Source organism: Oncorhynchus mykiss, chromosome 6 (assembly GCF_013265735.2).
Source record: "Oncorhynchus mykiss isolate Arlee chromosome 6, USDA_OmykA_1.1, whole genome shotgun sequence".
Lineage (NCBI taxonomy): Eukaryota > Metazoa > Chordata > Actinopteri > Salmoniformes > Salmonidae > Oncorhynchus > Oncorhynchus mykiss.
The window spans coordinates 99,540,769-99,567,055 of NC_048570.1; the positions used below are offsets into that span (position 1 = coordinate 99,540,769).

The 26,287-nt window shown below is 48.7% G+C and overlaps 1 protein-coding gene across 1 annotated transcript in view; it reads right to left on the bottom strand.

Moving 5' to 3' along the window:
- LOC110525059 (WD repeat-containing protein 93) overlaps positions 1 to 26,287 on the bottom strand; it is a 70,509-nt gene that overhangs the window by 3,335 nt on the left and 40,887 nt on the right. Inside the window, exons 13-14 of the mRNA XM_036981711.1 lie at positions 25,715 to 25,871; positions 3,168 to 3,360 (exon numbers count right to left, since the gene is read on the bottom strand). Of these exons, the coding sequence (XP_036837606.1) occupies positions 3,168 to 3,360; positions 25,715 to 25,871 (350 nt within the window). The remainder of the gene's footprint in view (positions 1 to 3,167; positions 3,361 to 25,714; positions 25,872 to 26,287) is intronic.

Genomic DNA, 26,287 nt, shown 5'->3' on the forward strand with positions numbered 1-26,287 from the left:
TTGGGACCCAATACAACAGGCCAAGGCCAACACGTTTTAAACCTCTCCTTGGGACCCAATACAACAGGCCAAGGCCAACACGTATTAAACCTCTCCTTGGGACCCAATACAACAGGCCAAGGCCAACACGTTTTAAACCTCTCCTTGGGACCCAATACAACAGGCCAACACGTTTTAAACCTCTCCTTGGGACCCAATACAACAGGCCAAGGCCAACACGTTTTAAACCTCTCCTTCGGACCCAATACAACAGGCCAAGGCCAACACGTATTAAACCTCTCCTTGGGACCCAATACAACAGGCCAAGGCCAACACGTTTTAAACCTCTCCTTCGGACCCAATACAACAGGCCAAGGCCAACACGTATTAAACCTCTCCTTGGGACCCAATACAACAGGCCAAGGCCAACACGTTTTAAACCTCTCCTTGGGACCCAATACAACAGGCCAAGGCCAACACGTATTAAACCTCTCCTTGGGACCCAATACAACAGGCCAAGGCCAACACGTTTTAAACCTCTCCTTGGGACCCAATACAACAGGCCAACACGTTTTAAACCTCTCCTTGGGACCCAATACAACAGGCCAAGGCCAACACGTTTTAAACCTCTCCTTCGGACCCAATACAACAGGCCAAGGCCAACACGTATTAAACCTCTCCTTGGGACCCAATACAACAGGCCAAGGCCAACACGTTTTAAACCTCTCCTTCGGACCCAATACAACAGGCCAAGGCCAACACGTATTAAACCTCTCCTTGGGACCCAATACAACAGGCCAAGGCCAACACGTTTTAAACCTCTCCTTGGGACCCAATACAACAGGCCAAGGCCAACACGTATTAAACCTCTCCTTGGGACCCAATACAACAGGCCAACACGTATTAAACCTCTCCTTGGGACCCTATACAACAGGCCAAGGCCAACACGTATTAAACCTCTCCTTGGGACCCAATACAACAGGCCAAGGCCAACACGTTTTAAACCTCTCCTTGGGACCCAATACAACAGGCCAAGGCCAACACGTATTAAACCTCTCCTTGGGACCCAATACAACAGGCCAACACGTATTAAACCTCTCCTTGGGACCCAATACAACAGGCCAAGGCCAACACGTATTAAACCTCTCCTTGGGACCCAATACAACAGGCCAAGGCCAACACGTATTAAACCTCTCCTTGGGACCCTATACAACAGGCCAAGGCCAACACGTATTAAACCTCTCCTTCGGACCCTATACAACAGGCCAAGGCCAACACGTATTAAACCTCTCCTTGGGACCCAATACAACAGGCCAAGGCCAACACATTTTAAACCTCTCCTTGGGACCCAATACAACAGGCCAACACGTATTAAACCTCTCAGCCATTCAAGGTATTTGAACTATTCCAGAGCTAATACAGCTGATTTAACTTGTCAACTAATCATCAAGCCCTTGACTAGGTCAATCATTGAGTTAACTTGTCAACTAATCATCAAGCCCTTGACTAGGTCAATCATTGAGTTAACTTGTCAACTAATCATCAAGCCCTTGACTAGGTCAATCATTGAGTTAACTTGTCAACTAATCATCAAGCCCTTGACTAGGTCAATCATTGAGTTAACTTGTCAACTAATCATCAAGCCCTTGACTAGGTCAATCATTGAGTTAACTTGTCAACTAATCATCAAGCCCTTGACTAGGTCAATCATTGAGTTAACTTGTCAACTAATCATCAAGCCCTTGACTAGGTCAATCATTGAGTTAACTTGTCAACTAATCATCAAGCCCTTGACTAGGTCAATCATTGAGTTAACTTGTCAACTAATCATCAAGCCCTTGACTAGGTCAATCATTGAGTTAACTTGTCAATTAATCATCAAGCCCTTGACTAGGTCAATCATTGAGTTAACTTGTCAACTAATCATCAAGCCCTTGACTAGGTCAATCATTGAGTTAACTTGTCAACTAATCATCAAGCCCTTGACTAGGTCAATCATTGAGTTAACTTGTCAACTAATCATCAAGCCCTTGACTAGGTCAATCATTGAGTTAACTTGTCAACTAATCATCAAGCCCTTGACTAGGTCAATCATTGAGTTAACTTGTCAACTAATCATCAAGCCCTTGACTAGGTCAATCATTGAGTTAACTTGTCAACTAATCATCAAGCCCTTGACTAGGTCAATCATTGAGTTAACTTGTCAACTAATCATCAAGCCCTTGACTAGGTCAATCATTGAGCTAGTTCAGGGCTACAACAACATTGTGAAATGTCTGGGGGTCCCCGAGGAGCTTTGAAAAACACTGACCCAAGTCATACTGGTAAAAGCAGTGTGTGTGGCTCTCTTTTCATTAGAGTTTCTGATTATTCCCCCAGGCACCTGCAACAAGCCCATTCAGATGTGCCACAGCTTTTCCTAGTTTCATGTTATATCAGACCAATTCCATGCCATATGACGTCACCACCTGATGTTATAACTAGACCACTGACATACTGTTGATGGGTTCTGACTTCAAAACTTGAAATATGCTTACACATGTTACTGGGGGAGAGAGAGGGGGGATGCAGAACATTTACATTCTGTCATAACATGTTATTGTTAGACACCAGGTACCCTATGGAAAGGAGAAGGGCCTCAGTCTGGGACGAGTCAACAGGACGGCCGTGAGTTGGGGAGGAGTGAGGGATTTGGGCCGAGGTCAGATGAAGTGAGAAAGAACAGGCATCACTAAAGTCCTGTCCAGCAACAGAGATGTTTTGGCTGTCCAGATGTGCAAGGAGGAGACTCAGCATAGGAGGAAGGGTAAATTCCAGTGCTTGTTTAAATACGTTTTTGTCTGTTCAGCTGTCTGACCCATTGGGTGAATACATTTGGTTTGAGCTTTTCCTACCGTTAGTTTGTACTCTGTTTATTTAGAACCTAACACAGTATTAAATGCCGGTTGTTTCACACTCTGATGTCATCAACTCTGTTTCAGCAACTAGTGTTTAACAGGAACAAACAATCAGAGATTAATTTTGAAGTGTGTCTGGATGAGTCCAAACTGATCTGGAAAGACAACATATTATTGTGATAATGGCGTTTAGCTGTAGGTACAGTAATAGCAGTTGGACTGACAGTTGTTCCTGCACCTAGAAAGGCTGAATAAATCCGTTCTTAAACAGAGCTGAGCCTGTAAACAAACCTTTGTTGGAAATACAGGTTGCATGTTTCCTCCAAGTTAGAGGTGCCTGTCCCTGATTGGCCCTGGGGTGATGATGCTCTGCCGACATATTCGTGTCTGTACGGCTTGACGACAGCAGCATCTCGGAGACGGAACACAAAGAGTCGACTCCCTCTGTCCTCCCCCTCCTCCCCACTGTCAGGACGCTGATCACCTGGGGGAGAAGGAATTGCTTAATATCCCACCATTAAAACTGAATTGAGTTATTTTATATAACAGTTAAAGGCTATGTTGATATCCTGTAGGTCAGTAAATGTAAACTAACAATATTTTCCATTTAAAATATATTAGACCATAAAGAGGGGATCAGTTGCTGGTCACCAGAGGTAGAAAAGCCTGGAACCGCGTTCAGAGGGCCAGTCCTCTCCTGGCTGTACCTGGTAGAGAGGAACCGGGCTCAGAGGGCCAGTCCTCTCCTGACTGTACCTGGTAGAGAGGAACCAGGTTCAGAGGGCCAGTCCTCTCATGGCTGTACCTGGTAGAGAGGAACCGGGATCAGAGGGCCAGTCCTCTCCTGGCTGTACCTGGTAGAGAGGAACCAGGTTCAGAGGGCCAGTCCTCTCATGGCTGTACCTGGTAGAGAGGAACCGGGCTCAGAGGGCCAGTCCTCTCCTGACTGTACCTGGTAGAGAGGAACCAGGCTCAGAGGGCCAGTCCTCTCCTGGCTGTACCTGGTAGAGAGGAACCGGGCTCAGAGTGGTGACCAGTCCTCTCCTGGCTGTACCTGGTAGAGAGGAACCGGGCTCAGAGGGCCAGTCCTCTCCTGGCTGTACCTGGTAGAGAGGAACCGGGCTCAGAGTGGTGGCCAGTCCTCTCCTGGCTGTACCTGGTAGAGAGGAACCGGGCTCAGAGTGGTGGCCAGTCCTCTCCTGGCTGTACCTGGTAGAGAGGAACCGGGCTCAGAGTGGTGGCCAGTCCCCTCCTGGCTGTACCTGGTAGAGAGGAACCGGGCTCAGAGTGGTGGCCAGTCCTCTCTTGGCTGTACCTCGTAGAGAGGAACCGGGCTCAGAGGGCCAGTCCTCTCCTGGCTGTACCTGGTAGAGAGGAACCGGGCTCAGAGGGCCAGTCCTCCCCTGGCTGTACCTGGTAGAGAGGAACCGGGCTCAGAGGGCCAGTCCTCTCCTGGCTGTACCTGGTAGAGAGGAACCGGGCTCAGAGTGGTGGCCAGTCCTCTCCTGGCTGTACCTGGTAAAGGGGTGGCCAGTCCTCTCCTGGCTGTACCTGGTAAAGGGGTGGCCAGTCCTCTCCTGGCTGTACCTGGTAAAGGGGTGGCCAGTCCTCTCCTGGCTGTACCTGGTAAAGGGGTGGCCAGTCCTCTCCTGGCTGTACCTGGTAAAGGGGCGGCCAGTCCTCTCCTGGCTGTACCTGGTAAAGGGGTGGCCAGTCCTCTCCTGGCTGTACCTGGTAAAGGGGTGGCCAGTCCTCTCCTGGCTGTACCTGGTAAAGGGGCGGCCAGTCCTCTCCTGGCTGTACCTGGTAAAGGGGTGGCCAGTCCTCTCCTGGCTGTACCTGGTAAAGGGGTGGCCAGTCCTCTCCTGGCTGTACCTGGTAAAGGGGTGGCCAGTCCTCTCCTGGCTGTACCTGGTAAAGGGGTGGCCAGTCCTCTCCTGGCTGTACCTGGTAAAGGGGTGGCCAGTCCTCTCCTGGCTTTACCTGGTAAAGGGGCGGCCAGTCCTCTTCTGTACCGGTGGAGATTTAGGAGCATATATCACCATTAAGGCCAGATGGTTTTTCATGACATGACATCAGGTGTGTTGCTTTAGAACCATGAGGTAAAGAAGACGTGAGGTAAAGTAAGAACAAAACCCAAGCACTCCTAGCAGCTGGGCCAGCCCCGTTACTATCTACCAGCCCCGTTACTATCTACCAGCCCCGTTACTATCTACCAGCAACATTACTATGTACCAGCAACTTTACTATCTACCAGCCCCGTTACTATCTACCAGAGCCGTTACTATCTACCAGCCCCGTTACTATCTACCAGAGCCGTTACTATCTACCAGCAACATTACTATGTACCAGCAACTTTACTATCTACCAGCCCCGTTACTATCTACCAGCCCCGTTACTATCTACCAGAGCCGTTACTATCTACAAGCCCCGTTACTATCTACCAGAGCCGTTACTATCTACCAGCCCCGTTACTATCTACCAGAGCCGTTACTATCTACCAGCCCCGTTACTATCTACCAGCCCCGTTACTATCTACCAGAGCCGTTACTATCTACCATACCCGTTACTATCTACCAGAGCCATTACTATCTACCAGCCCGTTACTATCTACCAGCCCCGTTACTATCTACCAGAGCCGTTACTATCTACCAGCCCCGTTACTATCTACCAGCCCCGTTACTATCTACCAGATCCGTTACTATCTACCAGAGCCGTTACTATCTACCAGCCCCGTTACTATCTACCAGCCCCGTTACTATCTACCAGAGCCGTTACTATCTACCAGCCCCGTTACTATCTACCAGAGCCGTTACTATCTACCAGCAACATTACTATGTACCAGCCCCGTTACTATCTACCAGACCCGTTACTATCTACCAGAGCCGTTACTATCTACCAGAACCGTTACTATCTACCAGCCCCGTTACTATCTACCAGAGCCGTTACTATCTACCAGCCCCGTTACTATCTACCAGAGCCGTTACTATCTACCAGCAACATTACTATGTACTAGCCCCGTTACTATCTACCAGAGCCGTTACTATCTACCAGAGCCGTTACTATCTACCAGCCCCGTTACTATCTACCAGAGCCGTTACTATCTACCAGAGCCGTTACTATCTACCAGAGCCGTTACTATCTACCAGCCCCGTTACTATCTACCAGCCCCGTTACTATCTACCAGCCCCGTTACTATCTACCAGAGCCGTTACTAACTACCAGCAACATTACTAACTACCAGCAACATTAGTAACTACCAGCAACATTACTAACTACCAGCAACATTACTAACTACCAGCCACATTACTATCTACCAGCCCCGTTACTATCTACCAAAGCCGTTACTATCTACCAGCAACATTACTATGTACCAGCAACTTTACTAACTACCAGCAACATTACTAACTACCAGCAACATTACTAACTACCAGCCACATTACTATCTACCAGCCCCGTTACTATCTACCAAAGCCGTTACTATCTACCAGAGCCGTAACTATCTACCAGAAGTGTTACCTATGTACCAGCAACATTACTATCTACCAGCAACATTACTCTCTACCAGCAATATTACTAACTACCAGAGCAGTTACTATCTACCAGAGCCGTTACTATCTACCAGCAACAATACTAACTACCAGCAACATTACTCTCTACCAGCAACATTACTAACTACCAGAGTAGTTACTATCTACCAGAGCCGTTACTATCTACCAGCAACATTACTAACTACCAGCAACATTACTATCTACCAGCAACAATACTAACTACCACCAACATTGCTAACTACCAGCAACATTGGGGCGGCAGGGTAGCCTAGTGGTTAGAGAGTTGGACTAGGAACCGGAAGGTTGCAAGTTCAAACCCCCGAGCTGACAAGGTACAAATCTGTCGTTCTGCCCCTGAACAGGCAGTTAACCCACTGTTCCTAGGCCGTCATTGAAAATAAGAATTTGTTCTTAACTGACTTGCCTGGTTAAATAAAGGTTAAAAAAAAATATATATATATATAAAATAAATTACTATCTACAGAGCCACTACTAACTACCAGCAACATTACTAACTAGCAGCAACATTACTAACTACAGAGCCACTACTAACTACCAGCAACATTACTAACTACAGAGCCACTACTAACTACCAGCAACATTACTATCTACAAGCAACATTACTATCTACAAGCAACATTACTATCTACCAGCAACATTACTATCTACCAGCAACATTACTATCTACAAGCAACATTACTATCTACCAGCAACATTACTAACAACCAGCAACATTACTAACTACCTGTCACGTTCTGACCTCTATTTCTGTTGTTTTGTATTTATTTAGTATGGTCAGGGCGTGAGTTGGGTGGGCAGTCTATGTTTGTTTTTCTATGTTTTGGGGCATTTCTATGTTTTCGGCCTAGTATGGTTCTCAATCAGAGGCAGGTGTCATTAGTTGTCTCTGATTGAGAATCATACTTAGGTAGCCTGGGTTTCACTGTGTGTTTGTGGGTGATTGTTCCTGTCACTGTGTTTGTCGTCACAGGATAGGACTGTTTTGCGTTCTCACATTTCTTGTTTTCGTTAGTTTGTTCATGTGTAGTGATTTATTAAAATATGAATAACCACCACGCTGCGCTTTGGTCCGCTTCTCCTCCTCCTACAGACGAACGCCCTTACAGAATCACCCACCTACCAAGGACCAAGCGGCGTGGTAAACAGAGGCAGCAGCAACAGCAGCAGCAGGAGAAGCGACTGGTGCAGCAGGAGCAACAGCAGCAGCAGCAAAATCAGCAGTGGGAGAGGCTGCACTACTTGGAGAGATGGACTTGGGAGGAGATTCTAGACGGGAAAGGACCCTGGGCAGAGCCAGGAGAATATTGCCGCCCCAACGCCGAGCTGGAGGCAGCAAAAGCAGAGAGGCGGCATTATGAGGAACTAGCACGGCAGAGCGGATGGAAGCCCGAGAGTCACCCCCAAAAATTTCTTGGGGGGGGGGCACAGGGGGAGTGTGGCAGAGTCAGGAGTCAGACCTGAGCCAACTCCCCCCGTTTATCGTGAGGAGCCAAGAAGGAGCTCAGAACCAGAGCTGGTGTTGGAGGTGAGCGAAGCAGAGACTGTGAAGGAGTTAATGGGGAAATTGGAGGAGAGTGATATGAGGGACTTGCTGGTTTGGTGCATGAGGCACGACATTCGCCCGACGGAGCGTGTCAGGGATTTAATGGCACCGGGGTCAGCTCTCCATACTCATCCTGAGGTGCGTGCGAGGGGTCTGGTGAAGACTGTGCCAGCCTCACGCACCAGGCCTCCTGTGCATCTCCCTAGCCTTGCACGTCCTGTGCCATCTCAGCACTACCAGCCCCGTTACTATCTACCAGCCCCGTTACTATCTACCAGAGCCGTTACTATCCACCAGCCCCGTTACTATCTACCAGAGCCGTTACTATCTACCAGCAACATTACTATGTACTAGCCCCGTTACTATCTACCAGAGCCGTTACTATCTACCAGAGCCGTTACTATCTACCAGCCCCGTTACTATCTACCAGAGCCGTTACTATCTACCAGCCCCGTTACTATCTACCAGCCCCGTTACTATCTACCAGCCCCGTTACTATCTACCAGCCCCGTTACTATCTACCAGCCCCGTTACTATCTACCAGCCCCGTTACTATCTACCAGCCCCGTTACTATCTACCAGAGCCGTTACTAACTACCAGCAACATTACTAACTACCAGCAACATTAGTAACTACAAGCAACATTACTAACTACCAGCCACATTACTATCTACCAGCCCCGTTACTATCTACCAAAGCCGTTACTATCTACCAGCAACATTACTATGTACCAGCAACTTTACTAACTACCAGCAACATTACTAACTACCAGCAACATTACTAACTACCAGCAACATTACTAACTACCAGCCACGTTACTATCTACCAAAGCCGTTACTATCTACCAGAGCCGTTACTATCTACCAAAGCCGTTACTATCTACCAGAGCCGTTACTATCTACCAGCCCCGTTACTATCTACCAGAGCCGTTACTATCTACCAGAGCCGTTACTATCTACCAAAGCCGTTACTATGTACCAGCAACATTACTAACTACCAGCAACATTACTAACTACCAGCAACATTACTAACTACCTGCAACATTACTAACTACTAGCAACATTACTATCTACCAGAGCCGTTACTATCTACCAGAGCCGTAACTATCTACCAGAAGTGTTACCTATGTACCAGCAACATTACTATCTACCAGCAACATTACTCTCTACCAGCAATATTACTAACTACCAGAGCAGTTACTATCTACCAGCAACAATACTAACTACCAGCAACATTACTCTCTACCAGCAACATTACTAACTACCAGAGTAGTTACTATCTACCAGAGCCGTTACTATCTACCAGCAACATTACTAACTACCAGCAACATTACTATCTACCAGCAACAATACTAACTACCACCAACATTGCTAACTACCAGCAACATTACTATCTACAGAGCCACTACTAACTACCAGCAACATTACTAACTAGCAGCAACATTACTAACTACAGAGCCACTACTAACTACCAGCAACATTACTAACTACAGAGCCACTACTAACTACAAGCAACATTACTATCTACAAGCAACATTACTATCTACAAGCAACATTACTATCTACCAGCAACATTACTATCTACCAGCAACATTACTATCTACAAGCAACATTACTATCTACCAGCAACATTACTAACAACCAGCAACATTACTAACTACCTGTCACGTTCTGACCTCTATTTCTGTTGTTTTGTATTTATTTAGTATGGTCAGGGCGTGAGTTGGGTGGGCAGTCTATGTTTGTTTTTCTATGTTTTGGGGCATTTCTATGTTTTCGGCCTAGTATGGTTCTCAATCAGAGGCAGGTGTCATTAGTTGTCTCTGATTGAGAATCATACTTAGGTAGCCTGGGTTTCACTGTGTGTTTGTGGGTGATTGTTCCTGTCACTGTGTTTGTCGTCACAGGATAGGACTGTTTTGCGTTCTCACATTTCTTGTTTTCGTTAGTTTGTTCATGTGTAGTGATTTATTAAAATATGAATAACCACCACGCTGCGCTTTGGTCCGCTTCTCCTCCTCCTACAGACGAACGCCCTTACAGAATCACCCACCTACCAAGGACCAAGCGGCGTGGTAAACAGAGGCAGCAGCAACAGCAGCAGCAGGAGAAGCGACTGGTGCAGCAGGAGCAACAGCAGCAGCAGCAAAATCAGCAGTGGGAGAGGCTGCACTACTTGGAGAGATGGACTTGGGAGGAGATTCTAGACGGGAAAGGACCCTGGGCAGAGCCAGGAGAATATTGCCGCCCCAAGGCCGAGCTGGAGGCAGCAAAAGCAGAGAGGCGGCATTATGAGGAACTAGCACGGCAGAGCGGATGGAAGCCCGAGAGTCACCCCCAAAAATTTCTTGGGGGGGGGGCACAGGGGGAGTGTGGCAGAGTCAGGAGTCAGACCTGAGCCAACTCCCCCCGTTTATCGTGAGGAGCCAAGAAGGAGCTCAGAACCAGAGCTGGTGTTGGAGGTGAGCGAAGCAGAGACTGTGAAGGAGTTAATGGGGAAATTGGAGGAGAGTGATATGAGGGACTTGCTGGTTTGGTGCATGAGGCACGACATTCGCCCGACGGAGCGTGTCAGGGATTTAATGGCACCGGGGTCAGCTCTCCATACTCATCCTGAGGTGCGTGCGAGGGGTCTGGTGAAGACTGTGCCAGCCTCACGCACCAGGCCTCCTGTGCATCTCCCTAGCCTTGCACGTCCTGTGCCATCTCAGCACTACCAGAGCCGTTACTATCTACCAGCCCCGTTACTATCTACCAGAGCCGTTACTATCCACCAGCCCCGTTACTATCTACCAGAGCCGTTACTATCTACCAGCAACATTACTATGTACTAGCCCCGTTACTATCTACCAGAGCCGTTACTATCTACCAGAGCCGTTACTATCTACCAGCCCCGTTACTATCTACCAGCCCCGTTACTATCTACCAGCCCCGTTACTATCTACCAGCCCCGTTACTATCTACCAGAGCCGTTACTATCTACCAGCCCCGTTACTATCTACCAGCCCCGTTACTATCTACCAGCCCCGTTACTATCTACCAGAGCCGTTACTAACTACCAGCAACATTACTAACTACCAGCAACATTAGTAACTACAAGCAACATTACTAACTACCAGCCACATTACTATCTACCAGCCCCGTTACTATCTACCAAAGCCGTTACTATCTACCAGCAACATTACTATGTACCAGCAACTTTACTAACTACCAGCAACATTACTAACTACCAGCAACATTACTAACTACCAGCAACATTACTAACTACCAGCCACGTTACTATCTACCAAAGCCGTTACTATCTACCAGAGCCGTTACTATCTACCAAAGCCGTTACTATCTACCAGAGCCGTTACTATCTACCAGCCCCGTTACTATCTACCAGAGCCGTTACTATCTACCAGAGCCGTTACTATCTACCAAAGCCGTTACTATGTACCAGCAACATTACTAACTACCAGCAACATTACTAACTACCAGCAACATTACTAACTACCTGCAACATTACTAACTACTAGCAACATTACTATCTACCAGAGCCGTTACTATCTACCAGAGCCGTAACTATCTACCAGAAGTGTTACCTATGTACCAGCAACATTACTATCTACCAGCAACATTACTCTCTACCAGCAATATTACTAACTACCAGAGCAGTTACTATCTACCAGCAACAATACTAACTACCAGCAACATTACTCTCTACCAGCAACATTACTAACTACCAGAGTAGTTACTATCTACCAGAGCCGTTACTATCTACCAGCAACATTACTAACTACCAGCAACATTACTATCTACCAGCAACAATACTAACTACCACCAACATTGCTAACTACCAGCAACATTACTATCTACAGAGCCACTACTAACTACCAGCAACATTACTAACTAGCAGCAACATTACTAACTACAGAGCCACTACTAACTACCAGCAACATTACTAACTACAGAGCCACTACTAACTACCAGCAACATTACTATCTACAAGCAACATTACTATCTACAAGCAACATTACTATCTACCAGCAACATTACTATCTACCAGCAACATTACTATCTACAAGCAACATTACTATCTACCAGCAACATTACTAACAACCAGCAACATTACTAACTACCTGTCACGTTCTGACCTCTATTTCTGTTGTTTTGTATTTATTTAGTATGGTCAGGGCGTGAGTTGGGTGGGCAGTCTATGTTTGTTTTTCTATGTTTTGGGGCATTTCTATGTTTTCGGCCTAGTATGGTTCTCAATCAGAGGCAGGTGTCATTAGTTGTCTCTGATTGAGAATCATACTTAGGTAGCCTGGGTTTCACTGTGTGTTTGTGGGTGATTGTTCCTGTCACTGTGTTTGTCGTCACAGGATAGGACTGTTTTGCGTTCTCACATTTCTTGTTTTCGTTAGTTTGTTCATGTGTAGTGATTTATTAAAATATGAATAACCACCACGCTGCGCTTTGGTCCGCTTCTCCTCCTCCTACAGACGAACGCCCTTACAGAATCACCCACCTACCAAGGACCAAGCGGCGTGGTAAACAGAGGCAGCAGCAACAGCAGCAGCAGGAGAAGCGACTGGTGCAGCAGGAGCAACAGCAGCAGCAGCAAAATCAGCAGTGGGAGAGGCTGCACTACTTGGAGAGATGGACTTGGGAGGAGATTCTAGACGGGAAAGGACCCTGGGCAGAGCCAGGAGAATATTGCCGCCCCAAGGCCGAGCTGGAGGCAGCAAAAGCAGAGAGGCGGCATTATGAGGAACTAGCACGGCAGAGCGGATGGAAGCCCGAGAGTCACCCCCAAAAATTTCTTGGGGGGGGGGCACAGGGGGAGTGTGGCAGAGTCAGGAGTCAGACCTGAGCCAACTCCCCCCGTTTATCGTGAGGAGCCAAGAAGGAGCTCAGAACCAGAGCTGGTGTTGGAGGTGAGCGAAGCAGAGACTGTGAAGGAGTTAATGGGGAAATTGGAGGAGAGTGATATGAGGGACTTGCTGGTTTGGTGCATGAGGCACGACATTCGCCCGACGGAGCGTGTCAGGGATTTAATGGCACCGGGGTCAGCTCTCCATACTCATCCTGAGGTGCGTGCGAGGGGTCTGGTGAAGACTGTGCCAGCCTCACGCACCAGGCCTCCTGTGCATCTCCCTAGCCTTGCACGTCCTGTGCCATCTCAGCACTACCAGAGCCGTTACTATCTACCAGCCCCGTTACTATCTACCAGAGCCGTTACTATCCACCAGCCCCGTTACTATCTACCAGAGCCGTTACTATCTACCAGCAACATTACTATGTACTAGCCCCGTTACTATCTACCAGAGCCGTTACTATCTACCAGAGCCGTTACTATCTACCAGCCCCGTTACTATCTACCAGCCCCGTTACTATCTACCAGCCCCGTTACTATCTACCAGCCCCGTTACTATCTACCAGAGCCGTTACTATCTACCAGCCCCGTTACTATCTACCAGCCCCGTTACTATCTACCAGCCCCGTTACTATCTACCAGAGCCGTTACTAACTACCAGCAACATTACTAACTACCAGCAACATTAGTAACTACAAGCAACATTACTAACTACCAGCCACATTACTATCTACCAGCCCCGTTACTATCTACCAAAGCCGTTACTATCTACCAGCAACATTACTATGTACCAGCAACTTTACTAACTACCAGCAACATTACTAACTACCAGCAACATTACTAACTACCAGCAACATTACTAACTACCAGCCACGTTACTATCTACCAAAGCCGTTACTATCTACCAGAGCCGTTACTATCTACCAAAGCCGTTACTATCTACCAGAGCCGTTACTATCTACCAGCCCCGTTACTATCTACCAGAGCCGTTACTATCTACCAGAGCCGTTACTATCTACCAAAGCCGTTACTATGTACCAGCAACATTACTAACTACCAGCAACATTACTAACTACCAGCAACATTACTAACTACCTGCAACATTACTAACTACTAGCAACATTACTATCTACCAGAGCCGTTACTATCTACCAGAGCCGTAACTATCTACCAGAAGTGTTACCTATGTACCAGCAACATTACTATCTACCAGCAACATTACTCTCTACCAGCAATATTACTAACTACCAGAGCAGTTACTATCTACCAGCAACAATACTAACTACCAGCAACATTACTCTCTACCAGCAACATTACTAACTACCAGAGTAGTTACTATCTACCAGAGCCGTTACTATCTACCAGCAACATTACTAACTACCAGCAACATTACTATCTACCAGCAACAATACTAACTACCACCAACATTGCTAACTACCAGCAACATTACTATCTACAGAGCCACTACTAACTACCAGCAACATTACTAACTAGCAGCAACATTACTAACTACAGAGCCACTACTAACTACCAGCAACATTACTAACTACAGAGCCACTACTAACTACCAGCAACATTACTATCTACAAGCAACATTACTATCTACAAGCAACATTACTATCTACCAGCAACATTACTATCTACCAGCAACATTACTATCTACAAGCAACATTACTATCTACCAGCAACATTACTAACAACCAGCAACATTACTAACTACCTGTCACGTTCTGACCTCTATTTCTGTTGTTTTGTATTTATTTAGTATGGTCAGGGCGTGAGTTGGGTGGGCAGTCTATGTTTGTTTTTCTATGTTTTGGGGCATTTCTATGTTTTCGGCCTAGTATGGTTCTCAATCAGAGGCAGGTGTCATTAGTTGTCTCTGATTGAGAATCATACTTAGGTAGCCTGGGTTTCACTGTGTGTTTGTGGGTGATTGTTCCTGTCACTGTGTTTGTCGTCACAGGATAGGACTGTTTTGCGTTCTCACATTTCTTGTTTTCGTTAGTTTGTTCATGTGTAGTGATTTATTAAAATATGAATAACCACCACGCTGCGCTTTGGTCCGCTTCTCCTCCTCCTACAGACGAACGCCCTTACAGAATCACCCACCTACCAAGGACCAAGCGGCGTGGTAAACAGAGGCAGCAGCAACAGCAGCAGCAGGAGAAGCGACTGGTGCAGCAGGAGCAACAGCAGCAGCAGCAAAATCAGCAGTGGGAGAGGCTGCACTACTTGGAGAGATGGACTTGGGAGGAGATTCTAGACGGGAAAGGACCCTGGGCAGAGCCAGGAGAATATTGCCGCCCCAAGGCCGAGCTGGAGGCAGCAAAAGCAGAGAGGCGGCATTATGAGGAACTAGCACGGCAGAGCGGATGGAAGCCCGAGAGTCACCCCCAAAAATTTCTTGGGGGGGGGGCACAGGGGGAGTGTGGCAGAGTCAGGAGTCAGACCTGAGCCAACTCCCCCCGTTTATCGTGAGGAGCCAAGAAGGAGCTCAGAACCAGAGCTGGTGTTGGAGGTGAGCGAAGCAGAGACTGTGAAGGAGTTAATGGGGAAATTGGAGGAGAGTGATATGAGGGACTTGCTGGTTTGGTGCATGAGGCACGACATTCGCCCGACGGAGCGTGTCAGGGATTTAATGGCACCGGGGTCAGCTCTCCATACTCATCCTGAGGTGCGTGCGAGGGGTCTGGTGAAGACTGTGCCAGCCTCACGCACCAGGCCTCCTGTGCATCTCCCTAGCCTTGCACGTCCTGTGCCATCTCAGCACTACCAGAGCCGTTACTATCTACCAGCCCCGTTACTATCTACCAGAGCCGTTACTATCCACCAGCCCCGTTACTATCTACCAGAGCCGTTACTATCTACCAGCAACATTACTATGTACTAGCCCCGTTACTATCTACCAGAGCCGTTACTATCTACCAGAGCCGTTACTATCTACCAGCCCCGTTACTATCTACCAGCCCCGTTACTATCTACCAGCCCCGTTACTATCTACCAGCCCCGTTACTATCTACCAGAGCCGTTACTATCTACCAGCCCCGTTACTATCTACCAGCCCCGTTACTATCTACCAGCCCCGTTACTATCTACCAGAGCCGTTACTAACTACCAGCAACATTACTAACTACCAGCAACATTAGTAACTACAAGCAACATTACTAACTACCAGCCACATTACTATCTACCAGCCCCGTTACTATCTACCAAAGCCGTTACTATCTACCAGCAACATTACTATGTACCAGCAACTTTACTAACTACCAGCAACATTACTAACTACCAGCAACATTACTAACTACCAGCAACATTACTAACTACCAGCCACGTTACTATCTACCAAAGCCGTTACTATCTACCAGAGCCGTTACTATCTACCAAAGCCGTTACTATCTACCAGAGCCGTTACTATCTACCAGCCCCGTTACTATCTACCAGAGCCGTTACTATCTACCAGAGCCGTTACTATCTACCAAAGCCGTTACTATGTACCAGCAACATTACTAACTACCAGCAACATTACTAACTACCAGCAACATTACTAACTACCTGCAACATTACTAACTACTAGCAACATTACTATCTACCAGAGCCGTTACTATCTACCAGAGCCGTAACTATCTACCAGAAGTGTTACCTATGTACCAGCAACATTACTATCTACCAGCAACATTACTCTCTACCAGCAATATTACTAACTACCAGAGCAGTTACTATCTACCAGCAACAATACTAACTACCAGCAACATTACTCTCTACCAGCAACATTACTAACTACCAGAGTAGTTACTATCTACCAGAGCCGTTACTATCTACCAGCAACATTACTAACTACCAGCAACATTACTATCTACCAGCAACAATACTAACTACCACCAACATTGCTAACTACCAGCAACATTACTATCTACAGAGCCACTACTAACTACCAGCAACATTACTAACTAGCAGCAACATTACTAACTACAGAGCCACTACTAACTACCAGCAACATTACTAACTACAGAGCCACTACTAACTACAAGCAACATTACTATCTACAAGCAACATTACTATCTACAAGCAACATTACTATCTACCAGCAACATTACTATCTACCAGCAACATTACTATCTACAAGCAACATTACTATCTACCAGCAACATTACTAACAACCAGCAACATTACTAACTACCTGTCACGTTCTGACCTCTATTTCTGTTGTTTTGTATTTATTTAGTATGGTCAGGGCGTGAGTTGGGTGGGCAGTCTATGTTTGTTTTTCTATGTTTTGGGGCATTTCTATGTTTTCGGCCTAGTATGGTTCTCAATCAGAGGCAGGTGTCATTAGTTGTCTCTGATTGAGAATCATACTTAGGTAGCCTGGGTTTCACTGTGTGTTTGTGGGTGATTGTTCCTGTCACTGTGTTTGTCGTCACAGGATAGGACTGTTTTGCGTTCTCACATTTCTTGTTTTCGTTAGTTTGTTCATGTGTAGTGATTTATTAAAATATGAATAACCACCACGCTGCGCTTTGGTCCGCTTCTCCTCCTCCTACAGACGAACGCCCTTACAGAATCACCCACCTACCAAGGACCAAGCGGCGTGGTAAACAGAGGCAGCAGCAACAGCAGCAGCAGGAGAAGCGACTGGTGCAGCAGGAGCAACAGCAGCAGCAGCAAAATCAGCAGTGGGAGAGGCTGCACTACTTGGAGAGATGGACTTGGGAGGAGATTCTAGACGGGAAAGGACCCTGGGCAGAGCCAGGAGAATATTGCCGCCCCAAGGCCGAGCTGGAGGCAGCAAAAGCAGAGAGGCGGCATTATGAGGAACTAGCACGGCAGAGCGGATGGAAGCCCGAGAGTCACCCCCAAAAATTTCTTGGGGGGGGGGCACAGGGGGAGTGTGGCAGAGTCAGGAGTCAGACCTGAGCCAACTCCCCCCGTTTATCGTGAGGAGCCAAGGAGGAGCTCAGACCAGAGCTGGTGTTGGAGGTGAGCGAAGCAGAGACTGTGAAGGAGTTAATGGGGAAATTGGAGGAGAGTGATATGAGGGACTTGCTGGTTTGGTGCATGAGGCACGACATTCGCCCGACGGAGCGTGTCAGGGATTTAATGGCACCGGGGTCAGCTCTCCATACTCATCCTGAGGTGCGTGCGAGGGGTCTGGTGAAGACTGTGCCAGCCTCACGCACCAGGCCTCCTGTGCATCTCCCTAGCCTTGCACGTCCTGTGCCATCTCAGCACTACCAGAGCCGTTACTATCTACCAGCCCCGTTACTATCTACCAGAGCCGTTACTATCCACCAGCCCCGTTACTATCTACCAGAGCCGTTACTATCTACCAGCAACATTACTATGTACTAGCCCCGTTACTATCTACCAGAGCCGTTACTATCTACCAGAGCCGTTACTATCTACCAGCCCCGTTACTATCTACCAGCCCCGTTACTATCTACCAGCCCCGTTACTATCTACCAGCCCCGTTACTATCTACCAGAGCCGTTACTATCTACCAGCCCCGTTACTATCTACCAGCCCCGTTACTATCTACCAGCCCCGTTACTATCTACCAGAGCCGTTACTAACTACCAGCAACATTACTAACTACCAGCAACATTAGTAACTACAAGCAACATTACTAACTACCAGCCACATTACTATCTACCAGCCCCGTTACTATCTACCAAAGCCGTTACTATCTACCAGCAACATTACTATGTACCAGCAACTTTACTAACTACCAGCAACATTACTAACTACCAGCAACATTACTAACTACCAGCAACATTACTAACTACCAGCCACGTTACTATCTACCAAAGCCGTTACTATCTACCAGAGCCGTTACTATCTACCAAAGCCGTTACTATCTACCAGAGCCGTTACTATCTACCAGCCCCGTTACTATCTACCAGAGCCGTTACTATCTACCAGAGCCGTTACTATCTACCAAAGCCGTTACTATGTACCAGCAACATTACTAACTACCAGCAACATTACTAACTACCAGCAACATTACTAACTACCTGCAACATTACTAACTACTAGCAACATTACTATCTACCAGAGCCGTTACTATCTACCAGAGCCGTAACTATCTACCAGAAGTGTTACCTATGTACCAGCAACATTACTATCTACCAGCAACATTACTCTCTACCAGCAATATTACTAACTACCAGAGCAGTTACTATCTACCAGCAACAATACTAACTACCAGCAACATTACTCTCTACCAGCAACATTACTAACTACCAGAGTAGTTACTATCTACCAGAGCCGTTACTATCTACCAGCAACATTACTAACTACCAGCAACATTACTATCTACCAGCAACAATACTAACTACCACCAACATTGCTAACTACCAGCAACATTACTATCTACAGAGCCACTACTAACTACCAGCAACATTACTAACTAGCAGCAACATTACTAACTACAGAGCCACTACTAACTACCAGCAACATTACTAACTACAGAGCCACTACTAACTACCAGCAACATTACTATCTACAAGCAACATTACTATCTACAAGCAACATTACTATCTACCAGCAACATTACTATCTACCAGCAACATTACTATCTACAAGCAACATTACTATCTACCAGCAACATTACTAACAACCAGCAACATTACTAACTACCTGTCACGTTCTGACCTCTATTTCTGTTGTTTTGTATTTATTTAGTATGGTCAGGGCGTGAGTTGGGTGGGCAGTCTATGTTTGTTTTTCTATGTTTTGGGGCATTTCTATGTTTTCGGCCTAGTATGGTTCTCAATCAGAGGCAGGTGTCATTAGTTGTCTCTGATTGAGAATCATACTTAGGTAGCCTGGGTTTCACTGTGTGTTTGTGGGTGATTGTTCCTGTCACTGTGTTTGTCGTCACAGGATAGGACTGTTTTGCGTTCTCACATTTCTTGTTTTCGTTAGTTTGTTCATGTGTAGTGATTTATTAAAATATGAATAACCACCACGCTGCGCTTTGGTCCGCTTCTCCTCCTCCTACAGACGAACGCCCTTACAGAATCACCCACCTACCAAGGACCAAGCGGCGTGGTAAACAGAGGCAGCAGCAACAGCAGCAGCAGGAGAAGCGACTGGTGCAGCAGGAGCAACAGCAGCAGCAGCAAAATCAGCAGTGGGAGAGGCTGCACTACTTGGAGAGATGGACTTGGGAGGAGATTCTAGACGGGAAAGGACCCTGGGCAGAGCCAGGAGAATATTGCCGCCCCAAGGCCGAGCTGGAGGCAGCAAAAGCAGAGAGGCGGCATTATGAGGAACTAGCACGGCAGAGCGGATGGAAGCCCGAGAGTCACCCCCAAAAATTTATTGGGGGGGGGGCACAGGGGGAGTGTGGCAGAGTCAGGAGTCAGACCTGAGCCAACTCCCCCCGTTTATCGTGAGGAGCCAAGAAGGAGCTCAGAACCAGAGCTGGTGTTGGAGGTGAGCGAAGCAGAGACTGTGAAGGAGTTAATGGGGAAATTGGAGGAGAGTGATATGAGGGACTTGCTGGTTTGGTGCATGAGGCACGACATTCGCCCGACGGAGCGTGTCAGGGATTTAATGGCACCGGGGTCAGCTCTCCATACTCATCCTGAGGTGCGTGCGAGGGGTCTGGTGAAGACTGTGCCAGCCTCACGCACCAGGCCTCCTGTGCATCTCCCTAGCCTTGCACGTCCTGTGCCATCTCAGCACTACCAGAGCCGTTACTATCTACCAGCCCCGTTACTATCTACCAGAGCCGTTACTATCCACCAGCCCCGTTACTATCTACCAGAGCCGTTACTATCTACCAGCAACATTACTATGTACTAGCCCCGTTACTATCTACCAGAGCCGTTACTATCTACCAGAGCCGTTACTATCTACCAGCCCCGTTACTATCTACCAGCCCCGTTACTATCTACCAGCCCCGTTACTATCTACCAGAGCCGTTACTATCTACCAGCCCCGTTACTATCTACCAGCCCCGTTACTATCTACCAGCCCCGTTACTATCTACCAGCCCCGTTACTATCTACCAGCCCCGTTACTATCTACCAGCCCCGTTACTATCTACCAGAGCCGTTACTAACTACCAGCAACATTACTAACTACCAGCAACATTAGTAACTACAAGCAACATTACTAACTACCAGCCACATTACTATCTACCAGCCCCGTTACTATCTACCAAAGCCGTTACTATCTACCAGCAACATTACTATGTACCAGCAACTTTACTAACTACCAGCAACATTACTAACTACCAGCAACATTACTAACTACCAGCCACATTACTATCTACCAGCCCCGTTACTATCTACCAAAGCCGTTACTATCTACCAGAGCCGTTACTATCTACCAGAGCCGTTACTATCTACCAGCCCCGTTACTATCTACCAGAGCCGTTACTATCTACCAGAGCCGTTACTATCTACCAAAGCCGTTACTATGTACCAGCAACATTACTAACTACCAGCAACATTACTAACTACCAGCAACATTACTAACTACCTGCAACATTACTAACTACTAGCAACATTACTATCTACCAGAGCCGTTACTATCTACCAGAGCCGTAACTATCTACCAGAAGTGTTACCTATGTACCAGCAACATTACTATCTACCAGCAACATTACTCTCTACCAGCAATATTACTAACTACCAGAGCAGTTACTATCTACCAGAGCCGTTACTATCTACCAGCAACAATACTAACTACCAGCAACATTACTCTCTACCAGCAACATTACTAACTACCAGAGTAGTTACTATCTACCAGAGCCGTTACTATCTACCAGCAACATTACTAACTACCAGCAACATTACTATCTACCAGCAACAATACTAACTACCACCAACATTGCTAACTACCAGCAACATTACTATCTACAGAGCCACTACTAACTACCAGCAACATTACTAACTAGCAGCAACATTACTAACTACAGAGCCACTACTAACTACCAGCAACATTACTAACTACAGAGCCACTACTAACTACCAGCAACATTACTATCTACAAGCAACATTACTATCTACAAGCAACATTACTATCTACCAGCAACATTACTATCTACCAGCAACATTACTATCTACAAGCAACATTACTATCTACCAGCAACATTACTAACAACCAGCAACATTACTAACTACCTGTCACGTTCTGACCTCTATTTCTGTTGTTTTGTATTTATTTAGTATGGTCAGGGCGTGAGTTGGGTGGGCAGTCTATGTTTGTTTTTCTATGTTTTGGGGCATTTCTATGTTTTCGGCCTAGTATGGTTCTCAATCAGAGGCAGGTGTCATTAGTTGTCTCTGATTGAGAATCATACTTAGGTAGCCTGGGTTTCACTGTGTGTTTGTGGGTGATTGTTCCTGTCACTGTGTTTGTCGTCACAGGATAGGACTGTTTTGCGTTCTCACATTTCTTGTTTTCGTTAGTTTGTTCATGTGTAGTGATTTATTAAAATATGAATAACCACCACGCTGCGCTTTGGTCCGCTTCTCCTCCTCCTACAGACGAACGCCCTTACAGAATCACCCACCTACCAAGGACCAAGCGGCGTGGTAAACAGAGGCAGCAGCAACAGCAGCAGCAGGAGAAGCGACTGGTGCAGCAGGAGCAACAGCAGCAGCAGCAAAATCAGCAGTGGGAGAGGCTGCACTACTTGGAGAGATGGACTTGGGAGGAGATTCTAGACGGGAAAGGACCCTGGGCAGAGCCAGGAGAATATTGCCGCCCCAAGGCCGAGCTGGAGGCAGCAAAAGCAGAGAGGCGGCATTATGAGGAACTAGCACGGCAGAGCGGATGGAAGCCCGAGAGTCACCCCCAAAAATTTCTTGGGGGGGGGGCACAGGGGGAGTGTGGCAGAGTCAGGAGTCAGACCTGAGCCAACTCCCCCCGTTTATCGTGAGGAGCCAAGGAGGAGCTCAGAACCAGAGCTGGTGTTGGAGGTGAGCGAAGCAGAGACTGTGAAGGAGTTAATGGGGAAATTGGAGGGGAGTGATATGAGGGACTTGCTGGTTTGGTGCATGAGGCACGACATTCGCCCGACGGAGCGTGTCAGGGATTTAATGGCACCGGGGTCAGCTCTCCATACTCATCCTGAGGTGCGTGCGAGGGGTCTGGTGAAGACTGTGCCAGCCTCACGCACCAGGCCTCCTGTGCATCTCCCTAGCCTTGCACGTCCTGTGCCATCTCAGCACTACAGTGCTCCTAGCAGTGCTAACTGTGGCGGGCGTGGTGCTGGTCAGGCACCGTGTTATGCAGTTGTGCGCACGGTGTCCCCAGTACGCGTGCTTAGCCCGGTGCGCTACATCCCAGCTCCCCACATCTGCCGGGCTAGGGTGAAGATCCAGCCAGGGCGGTTGGTGCCAGCCCTGCTCTCAAGATCTCCAGTACGCCTTCACGGCCCGGTCTATCCGTCACCACCTCCACGCACCAGCCCTCCGGTGGCAGCCCCCCGTACCAGGCTGTCTCTCCGGCCCATCCTTACAGGGGCTTCCTCCTCTCCAGCGCTGCCGGAGCCTCCCACCTGTCCGGCGCCTCTGCCGGAGCCTCCCGCCTGTCCGGCGCCGCTGCCGGAGCCTCCCGCCTGTCCGGCGCCTCTGCCGGAGCCTCCCGCCTGTCCGGCGCCTCTGCCGGAGCCTCCCGCCTGTCCGGCGCCGCTGCCGGAGCCTCCCGCCTGTCCGGCGCCTCTGCCGGAGCCTCCCGCCTGTCCGGCGCCTCTGCCGGAGCCTCCCGCCTGTCCGGCGCCTCTGCCGGAGCCTCCCGCCTGTCCGGCGCCTCTGCCGGAGCCTCCCGCCTGTCCGGCGCCTCTGCCGGAGCCTCCCGCCTGTCCGGCGCCGCTGCCGGAGCCTCCCGCCTGTCCGGCGCCGCTGCCGGAGCCTCCCGCCTGTCCGGCGCCGCTGCCGGAGCCTCCCGCCTGTCCGGCGCCGCTGCCGGAGCCTCCCGCCTGTCCGGCGCCGCTGCCGGAGTCTCCCGCCTCTCCGGCGCTACCAGGGCCTTCCTCTTCTCCAGCGTTGCCGGAGCTTCCCGTCTGCCCAGCGCCAGCTGAGCTTCCCGTCTGCCCAGCGCCAGCTGAGCTTCCCGTCTGCCCAGCGGCACCAGCGCCGTCCGTCTGCCCAGCGCCGCCAACGCCGCCCGTCTGCCAGGAGCCGCCAACGCCGCCCGTCTGCCAGGAGCCGCCAGTGCCGCCCGTCTGCCAGGAGCCGCCAGTGCCGCCCGTCAGCCAGGGGCCGCCAGTGCCGCCCGTCAGCCAGGGGCCGCCAGTGCCGCCCGTCAGCCAGGGGCCGCCAGTGCCGCCCGTCAGCCAGGGGCCGCCAGTGCCGCCAGTCAGCCAGGGGCCGCCAGTGCCGCCAGTCAGCCAGGGGCCGCCAGTGCCGCCAGTCAGCCAGGGGCCGCCAGTGCCGCCAGTCAGCCAGGGGCCGCCAGTGCCGCCAGTCAGCCAGGGGCCGCCAGTGCCGCCAGTAAGCCAGGGGCCGCCAGTAAGCCAGGGGCCGCCAGTGCCGCCAGTCAGCCAGGGGCCGCCAGTAAGCCAGGGGCCGCCAGTGCCGTCAGTCAGCCAGGGGCCGCCCGAGCAGCTGCCCCTCTGTCCCAAGCTGCTGCCGCCCCTCTGTCCCGAGCAGCTGTCCCTCTGTCCCGAGCAGCTGCCCCTCTGTCCCGAGCAGCTGCCGCCCCTCTGTCCCGAGCTGCTATCGCCCCTCTGTCCCGAGCTGCTATCGCCCCTCTGTCCCGAGCTGCTATCGCCCCTCTGTCCCGAGCAGCTGCCCCTCTGTCCCGAGCAGTTGTCCCTCTGTCCCGAGCAGCTGCTTCACCTCTGTCCCGAGCTGCCCCTCTGTCCCGAGCAGCCCCTCTGTCCAGTGGGGTCATTGAGAGGGGTGGCCATGGTGAGTAAGCCAGGGAGGCGGACAATAAGGCGGACTAAGACAATGGTGAAGTGGGGTCCGCGTCCCGCGCCAGAGCCGCCACCGCGGACAGACGCCCACCCAGACCCTCCCCTATAGGTCAAGGTTTTGCGGCCGGAGTCCGCACCTTTGGGGGGGGGTACTGTCACGTTCTGACCTCTATTTCTGTTGTTTTGTATTTATTTAGTATGGTCAGGGCGTGAGTTGGGTGGGCAGTCTATGTTTGTTTTTCTATGTTTTGGGGCATTTCTATGTTTTCGGCCTAGTATGGTTCTCAATCAGAGGCAGGTGTCATTAGTTGTCTCTGATTGAGAATCATACTTAGGTAGCCTGGGTTTCACTGTGTGTTTGTGGGTGATTGTTCCTGTCACTGTGTTTGTCGTCACAGGATAGGACTGTTTTGCGTTCTCACATTTCTTGTTTTCGTTAGTTTGTTCATGTGTAGTCATTTATTAAAATATGAATAACCACCACGCTGCGCTTTGGTCCGCTTCTCCTCCTCCTACAGACGAACGCCCTTACACTACCAGCAACATTACTATCTACCAGCAACATTACTAACTACCAGCAACATTACTAACTACCAGCAACATTACTAACTGCCAGCAACATTACTATCTACTAGCAACATTACTATCTACTAGCAACATTACTATCTACCAGCAACATTACTAACATAACTGATCATATTGTTGCAAAGAGTTCTGGGATATTAGAATCCTGTTGTCTTAAACATTGTCATCATCAACTCAGCACTAAACTAAATCCAGAAATAATCTAGATTAAAATATGTATAAAATATGCCTTTCAAGATACACTATTGCCCAATGTTCCAGTACCTCTTATGAACAGAGGCTTCAGAACCAAGCAAACACAAACGTTGGTTTAGTATAATTGGTCCATGTCATATAAATCTAAGCAGAGTATGAAATAAAATGTTTATCTTTTTTGTCTTGCAAGACGTTCCAGTACCTGGTATGAGCAGAGACTGCTGCGTGGGGTCCAGTAGAAACACAGGATTCCAGGGATTGGCCAGGAGATGAGTGTCTGGGAGGGAGAAGCAGCACACTACTCTCCTGTCTACCATGTCTTGGAGGAGGATCTTCCCATTCCTCTGCATGATCAGAGCCTGTTAACCAGGGACCATCAGGAAACATGATCAGAGCCTGTTAACCAGGGACCATCAGAAACATGATCAGAGCCTGTTAACCAGGGACCATCAGAAACATGATCAGAGCCTGTTAACCAGGGACCATCAGGAAACATGATCAGAGCCTGTTAACCAGGGACCATCAGGAAACATGATCAGAGCCTGTTAACCAGGGACCATCAGGAAACATGATCAGAGCCTGTTAACCAGGGACCATCAGAAACATGATCAGAGCCTGTTAACCAGGGACCATCAGAAACATGATCAGAGCCTGTTAACCAGGGACCATCAGAAACATGATCAGAGCCTGTTAACCAGGGACCATCAGGAAACATGATCAGAGCCTGTTAACCAGGGACCATCAGAAACATGATCAGAGCCTGTTAACCAGGGAC